Consider the following 8,509-nt stretch of genomic DNA (forward strand, 5'->3'; position numbering starts at 1 on the left):
ATAGTTTGAATCATTGAATTTAGTGGGTTTAATGATGACATTATCATTGTCATCCATTTTATAAGGTTTGGATAAAGAAATAATAAAGAGGAGAAAGAAGGTGAGTAAAAAGAGAATTAGAGAAGAGAGAATATGTACTCCACTACTACGAATGCTCCTCCAAGATTTTGCACAATCACAATTTCACATATACTTAGAAGAAGAACGTCACTTTTTTTCCAAACTTGAGTGACACACTTCCCAATGCACCAAAAAAATAGCTTGATCACAACCGAGCTTTGATATCATGTAAGAAGATGAGATCAACGATCGAATTTTCAAATCATACACACAAAAGACCTCTCATAAGAACCATGAATGGTTCATAAACAATATCCACGAGAACCACTAGGGTTCATGCAATATACCCGAAAAAGGGTATGCAAAGTAAAATAGAAAAATAACCTTTTATTCAAATGGGAAAATACCCTTAAAATTCATACTTTACAAGGGGGAACAAACCCCATATTTATACTACACAAAAGGAGCTTTTAGAGGGAGTCGTTGGGCTCCCAATGGCTCCAAATAGAGTCGTTGGGAGTCCAACGACTCTCTTAATACAATGCTTTTTGACTTTGGTCAAAAAGCAGTGATGTCTAAAAAGGTCCAAAAACAAAAAATAATGTCTAACCTAATTAGATTCTAACCTAACCTAACTAGAATACATAACTAGACTAAAAGACAAAAAAAATTACATATGAGATTACATATTTTAACACGAAGGTGTGTATAAACACCTCTTGTCTACATATAATGACCCTTAAAACTAGTGTACGAGTGACTAGAACAAGAGCATAATGCTAACAAAAGGCTAAAAATCACATATGAAGGTGTGAATAAACAACTCTTGTCTACATATAATGACACTAAAAATTAAGTGTATCGGCTACTAGAACAAGAGTACAAAGCCAACAATGGGCTAAAAATCACACACGAAGGTGTGAATAAACATTTCTTATCTACATATAATGACACTTAAAAACAAGTGTATCAACGATTAAAACAAGAGTACAAAGCCAACAATAGGCTAAACACACATGAAGGTGTGACCAAACATTTCTTGTCTACATATGATGACACTTAAATAAGAGGCATAAAAAGGAGAAGACACCCGAGGTAAGAAAGCTTGTAATGGAAACATTAATGCAATTTAAAAAATATCAATTTAGATCACTTTTCGAAACACCATGGTTTCAAAAATTAGATATCCATCACAGATACATAATTAAAAACATCCATAAAAATAATGGCAAAAAACAAATGAGTGGTTCAATCCACTCGCAATCAGAGATCATGTAACTGTCAGTTAGAGTCAAACTACAAGTTGACAATTTAAAATGACATAAAACGATGTGCACACAACTCACCCCAACAAACATCTCTGATTCAACAATAATAAGGCCAAGAAGATATATGCATCATATAAAAGTCTGTGATGGACGACACAAATGTCATAGGAGGCAATAAATACTCACGGAAATCATTTTCCAAATAGGTGAGTTCATAAAAGGAACCGATATGAAAAGACAATTTCAAATAAAAAAACCCAATAATGGTAGATGACCAATCTTAGAAAAAGTACAATCATATACATAACAATATGTCTCATGACAACCTTTTGAATAAACAAGAATCATGCTTAACATAATCAATTCTTAAAGATGAAGTCATAAATTCACCGATCAAGGAATAGATGCACTAGGGCACGTTACATACAAAAGATTTAATAATTTTTAAAGAGAAGACAATGACATATTGTCTTAAAAAGAAGTCTGTTAAAAACAAAAGTCTACTATGAGACAAACAAAACATGTAATATTAAGGAAATAATACATATAAAGTTTTTAGGAGAACATTTTACAATCCTAAAAGTAAGCATAATTACTACCAATCATGCAAATAATCTAATAACTCATAGTTATATAGAAGCTATGAAATTATACCAATCATTATTCATAATGCAATCTATTTTGTGTGACTATGACACATTTTTAGAGAAAAACGAGTTAACATTATAAAATGTATTCAAAGCATCCAATGCAAGGTTTATTTTCTATATAAAAGGCGAATAGAGATGAACACAATTATCGAAGATCATTCTCAAACATAATCAATCGAGAATGTTTTTCAAAGAATTGGTTTTGTATAATAAGGAAAACATCTTAAAGTTAACCATTGTAATGAGATATGCAGAAATACAAATTACAAAGGATAACACAAGAGGATTTAATAAAGAACCAAATATCACAAGCACATAAAGTGCAAAATACACAAAAACCCACCAAGAGTTAAATGCCAAAAAGCAAAAGAAGAATATTATTGAAGGGAAAAAGTGAGAGAACTATTGAAATCATATAATTATGCAAAAATATCCACGATATTACCAAAGAGTTAAGGAAAACATGATGACATAAGATGTACATCATACAAGTTTCTAAAATTTTCATAAAATTCATATAATATACCTAAAAATCATATTTTAACATATGCCTAGAACTATCAATTTCGATAAAAATCAAATGCATACAACAAAGGAATTAGCCATATGAGAAGCATAATATTTAAGATTTTTAAAGGAAAATCATCTATTCTTATAAAATATAATTTTTATGATGATATGCAAAATTAAAACAAATATTTTATGGAAATATGCTTACGTACGAGATTTAACAATTACTTAAAAAAACCTATTCATTTTTAACATATTTAACAAGAGGCTACTGTTTAAAATAGAGATACATATACGTAAATGAGATACATAAAGACACAATACATGAGATAAGTAATACAAAAGACACTTTAAGAAAATATGAGATACATATCGGATAAGAACTTTTCTTCAATCCAAGCCACATAATTTTGAGTGACACGTTTTTCAAGACAACCATCGCAACACACGATCTATTCTCCTTGAGATCAAGCTTTGATACCATGTAAGGAAATAGGTGGAAGTGTAACCCAAGAATGCGCAAGCATTCACAAAGTCCAATAATGGACAAACACTACGGCAACCAAACAAGAAGTTCACAAAGGGACAATATAAAAGCCTAAAAAAACTACACAAGCATGAAAAATATAATGGAATATTTATTGAGATGAGCCTTGAAAAAGGCATACAAATACAAGGGGGAATGACCCCTATTTATACAACAACTAGAGCAAAAGGGAGTCATTGGGGGCTCCTCGTAGAGACGTTGGGAGCCCCCAACGACCCTATGTGGGACTCCCAATGTGTGTTCAAAAAGGGGGATTAAAAAAAAATTACAAAAAATAAAAAAGATAAAATAACCTATTTAATAAATAGTTGTTTCTATAAACAACTATGTAAAAAGACAAAAATACCCCTATCAGGTATTTTACACACACACACACACATATATATATATGTATGTATGTATTTATATATATTTTTAACAAACTTTTAGTGTGATCTCTGTTTGATTGTGGTCTCCTCTGTGTTATAAACTTTATCCAGTATGTCTGTCATAGCTCTTTTGAAGAAATCCAATGCATAAAAGGTGAGACATGGAGGGAGTGGATACTTGATCTCGGCATTATTATATGGCGATGTTTTCCCTTCTGGTGGAACACTGAGGTGGTGTTTGGATGTATTTATAATAACTCTATTTTATTTGTATTTAATTTTAAATGTTTTTATGATTGGGTTCTTTTGTTTATATTTTTTAACAAGTTCTTTTAAATAAAAATAAAAACAAACTTCTGTAAACAGGGGGTGAGCTTAGGGGAAGGGAAAGTTGACTTCAGGGCTGTTGTCCCCTTCCCCTTCCTGGCAAGTGAGTGCACTCTTGGGAGCTAAAGAGGTGGAACAAGTAACTACTGGATTCGGTCTTAATCTGCAAATAGCGTGTCTAATTTTCTGTGGATCTGCCTTCACCTGGAAGCTGGTATTCCACCATTAGTCAGCCAGGGTTCTATAAACTATTTCTATTTATTACTTCTAAAGAATAAATATACATGCTGCAAAAAGGTGCCTGAGTGCAGATGATATGAACTTGATAAATTATCTTGACTTTCTTGACTACATGGGTTCATTAGCTGAGATGTATAATATAGGAAATTGAGCAAGTGCTGACATTGTTGAAGAGGTACTTTTGCATGCACATGTTGCTTGACAAGCAAAATCTATATGTTGGCATAGAGAGCTGGGCTTTCTCTGTTGACTTTTGCGAGCTTCAATCATATGCTTGCTGGGAATTGATATAGACAACAAAGACTTTAGAACTTAATCTGTTTAAAAATGGTGAATGCAGTGCTGCAGCAAAGATGCATATCTTGTTTTCACCTGCTCTCATGTAACTTTGTTATCTTTTGTCTCTGTAACAAGGGGCCTCTCTCTCTCCCTCTCTCTCTCTCTCTCAGCGCAGTTGGGCCAAATTTAAACTTCAGTTGTTTTGCGTGAGGCTGTGGCAAAAATGTTTAATATCATGCTTTCTTGATTGCTCATAAGCAGTTATATTTTGATATTCAACTGCCCTTATTTATGTTCATAACCTACTGTTTCATTATGTGAAGAAACCTTGCTGAATACAATTTCAGGAAAAACACAAGGAGCGAAAGCACAAGAAAGAAAAGAAAGAGAAAGAAAAAAGAGAGAGTAAAGAGAAGAGAGAGGACGGAAGTAGGGAAAAGCACAGAGATAAGGATCGGAAGGAAAGACATAAAGACAAGAAGAAAGATAAGGATAGGGAAAAGGACAAACATAGGACAACTAATGATCAGAGAAATGAAGAAAGAAAAACAGATGATACTGTTGGGCAGATTGTGGAAAGAAACCAGGCAACAGAGGATAAAAAATTTGCAGATGACTTCATCAGGAGGATCAGTGATGATGGAAGAAATGCAGAAAGTAGAGATGTTGGGAACTTCAATGGCATGGATGAAAGGCGAATTGAGGGCACAGATAGGGAAAAGAACATTGAGGTTAAAGAGAAGAATAAAAAAAGATGGATTGAGGAGACTGATAGGTCAAAGGGCTTTGAGGTTAAAGAGAAGAATAAAGGATGGATTGAGGGGACTGATAGGCAAAAGGGCATTGAGGTTAAAGACAAGAACAAAGAGCGACAAACTGAGGGAATTGATAGGCCAAGGGAGGACCTTGAAGGTAAAGACAAGTGCAAGGAAAGACAAATTCAGGGGATTGATAGGCCAAAGGAGGATGTTAAGGGTAAAGACAAGAACAAAGAAAGGCGAGTTGAGGGGATTGATAGGCCAAAGGACATTGAGGTTAAACAGAAGAGCAACCAAAAGGAAAGTGACATCCAAAAGAAAGGAAGACACAAAGATGGAGATCAAGCCCAATACGAGAAGAAAAGTAAATCAAAAGACAAGAACAAGGATAAAGAGAAGGAAAAAGAGAAAGAGAAAGTAAAGCAGGGCATTGATCATAAGCAGATAGGGCAAAAGCTAGGAGAAAGTGGCAATAAATCATTGTCAGGTACTTTCAGTGTTGCAGCAGCATACCATGCAAAGTACACTGCTAATAGTGCGGGTGTTGATCCAAATGCCAGAAAGAGAAAGGACTTGGAAATAAATGGGGTTTTGCATGGTGAGTTCTGTTTCCATTTGAGTTGTAATGCTTGCTTTTGAATATTTGTTTGTATGAACCATGCATGTCAAGCTGCTTTGTCCTGGATATTTGTTTTCTAACATTGATTAACTTCTCGGTGCTTTTGTTTGAATAATTTTTTAATTGCAATGCATGTTTACAGACGGACTGCGACCTACTAAACTTCTGAGACCAGCTTCTGGCACCACTTTGCCATTGGAAAATGGTTGTAGATCACAGACTCTTCATATTTCTGTTCAGTGCATTCCTGGCAGACAGGGATGTCCTGATAGCAGAAAGCAGGAAACTGTTGTTGACAGCAGTGTTTGCTCTCCCTCACCATACAATAAAGAACACAAAATCAATGGCAAAATAGAATCTCGGCTGCCTACTGTTAACCTGAAGCCTTCTCCATCTGCTACTGCCACAGACACCAGCATGGCCAGTGCAGAATCTAATAGACCGCCTCACCCCGATTCTCAATATCTAAGTCAAATTCTTACTGTGCCCAAAATGGCCGAATGGTCCGACATTGATGACCAAGAATGGCTGTTCAACATCAATAATTTCCTGACTAAGCCAAGTTTCCAATCAGAGATTGATGGGGCGCCACAAGTATGGGCAGAGGCATTGCACATTGAGGCAGCTGACATGCATGCTTTGCCATATGTGATTCCATATTGATGCTTGAGGAGGTTTTGCCTTATCCAATGGTGAGCCAGAGGTAACCCCTCAAAGGTATGGTGAGATGACAGGCTATGTTTTCGCTCAATTGCATTTTGATGGTTCTGTTCTTTCATGTGTTGATGCCAACCTGTTGCAGTAAGTATGCTTTAGGCTTTGCCCACAGTTGTTGGCATGAGATCAGAGCATTCATTTGCTTGCTTGGCCTGGTAGGTTTGTGCATCTTGCAGAGCTTGGATGAGTTCCCCATTTGGTACCTCATTGATGGAAATGGATTTGAATATAAAGGCCTATTTATGTTGCAAAGCTGTTACGTGCACAGGCTACAATAATGAACTGACCTTGGAAATTTCAGGAGCAAGCTAGCTTGTAACTCTCCTTATTCTTTTTAATCCAATGTTCTGATTTGGAAACTGAAGTGGTCATGATGCATACCACACAATTTTGATTTGTAACATAGAAGTCGGTACATAAGATGTACAATATGAAAAAAAAGGAAATGGCATTGATTTATGGTTTTCTTTGAATGTTTTTTTCTCTAATCACTTTCTTGTATTTGTGATTATCACAATCAGCTCTCCCTCTTTGTGTGTGTGTGTGTGTGCGCCCGCATGCGTACTTGCATTCTATCGCCAATTGGGTTGGGTCCCTTGAGTCCTTAACTACTGAAGTCCTTGTCAGTGGCAAGAAAAGCTTGCAGTTGGGTGTCATGCTGCTCATGCATGTACGCAATCATGTGCATGTGTGAGCGCTTCTCGCTCCTCTCTGCTTGCAGCGATGGCTAAGAAATCTCTCTCTCTCAGATCCCCCCCGCCTCCTGATAGTCTTCCAGAGATAATAAATTCTGAAATTTGGCGGATTCATAACTTAGCAGTCATGAATTCATAGTTCACTTCATTTAGATTTCACATTTACCTAACAAACCTTAAATTCAAATGCACCCCTTCCATATGGTTGGAATCCATTCCAGATGCCATCAAATTCCAACCAAGTGCTATTCTACTTTATTCTTATTGGCACCCTTCCCCGGTAGGAAACTTGTTCCCCATGGAAGAAGCTGGGAAAAAAACTAGTTAGTGTTGGAGTTAGAGAAAAGTCTGGAGCATAGTAACAAATATCTTTTTATATTGGAAATAACAAAATTTTAGTGTGATATTTTCAATGCCCGATAATATGACCAAAATATTATCAAAAAATAACCAATTTTGGAAATAATATGTTTTTGATGCAATATTAATTCGTTGAAAACAACTTTTTTGCAAGTTTTGAATTATTTGCATTTTGCTATATTTTTTTAATATATTTTAAATCTTGTAAATATGTTATTTTATGACGAAAAATCAGAGTTTGGAAAATATTGCAAGAATTTTCCAAGAATAAGATTTGTTGAGTAGGATCCGGAGCTATAAACGGGTCCTGCAGTCAGGTAGGACCCGGACCATGGGGTCCAGTTATGACTTCTTTGCTTTCAGGTGGTCGAGGGGCTATACATCCCACCAAGTCCAAGAATCCAGTTCTAACCCAACACCATTTGCATATAGACCAAAATTCAACATGATTTGTTAAAGATATCGGATTTGGGCTCAACCTTTTTACACTGAACCTACTATATACCCAAACCCAATGACCCATATGACCCTGAATAAATAGTGTACCCGAAACTGAACAAGAAACTTATTCATATTCGTTTTGGATTTGGGTTTCCATTTCTATGTCTGATTGAAAATTGGATCTCATGGAATCCAACCCAGACAGACTCAATCACACATCGAAGACATTGTTTGGATTGCCTCGAAATTCAAATTTCATGCACCTCAGAAGTCCTGTACTTGACTGGAATCCATATCTGAAATTTCTTTCTCAGTGTTGTAACTGCCAATCGGCCGATTCGTGTAGTATCGGCCCAAAATCGATTCGCAACACACTGATTCGACCTTCTGCCGGTTCTTAATATTTTAGTATTCGTAAAATGCTTTAATATTCTAATAATTTAACAATATTTCTTAATTTTTTAATATGTTTATATTAAAAAAATAAAAACGGCCAATTCATCTCGATTCGCTTCAGAATCTGAATCGTTTTGAAAATCAATTCTGGTCCGATACCGATACTGAATATTATTCTTTCCAGCAAGTGCCCGAAAAATGGACAAATTTCAGGTTTCTAAATTCCCAACCAAACTGCCAGGAATTCAAATCATGGACTTTGTAAATCGAACAC

The 8,509-nt window shown here is 35.5% G+C and overlaps 1 protein-coding gene across 1 annotated transcript in view; it reads left to right on the forward strand.

Moving 5' to 3' along the window:
* Nucleotides 1-6,831, forward strand: part of LOC149843213 (uncharacterized) — a 36,751-nt gene extending 29,920 nt beyond the window's left edge. Inside the window, exons 2-3 of the mRNA XM_089999652.1 lie at nt 4,597-5,605; nt 5,769-6,831. Coding sequence (XP_089855778.1) covers nt 4,597-5,605; nt 5,769-6,289 — 1,530 coding nt within the window. The 3' untranslated portion in view covers nt 6,290-6,831. The remainder of the gene's footprint in view (nt 1-4,596; nt 5,606-5,768) is intronic.
* The last annotated feature ends 1,678 nt before the right edge of the window (nt 6,832-8,509 follow it).

The sequence above is a fragment of the Nuphar pumila genome, chromosome 3 (genome assembly GCF_984573655.1).
Source record: "Nuphar pumila chromosome 3, dmNupPumi1.hap1.1, whole genome shotgun sequence".
NCBI lineage: Eukaryota > Viridiplantae > Streptophyta > Magnoliopsida > Nymphaeales > Nymphaeaceae > Nuphar > Nuphar pumila.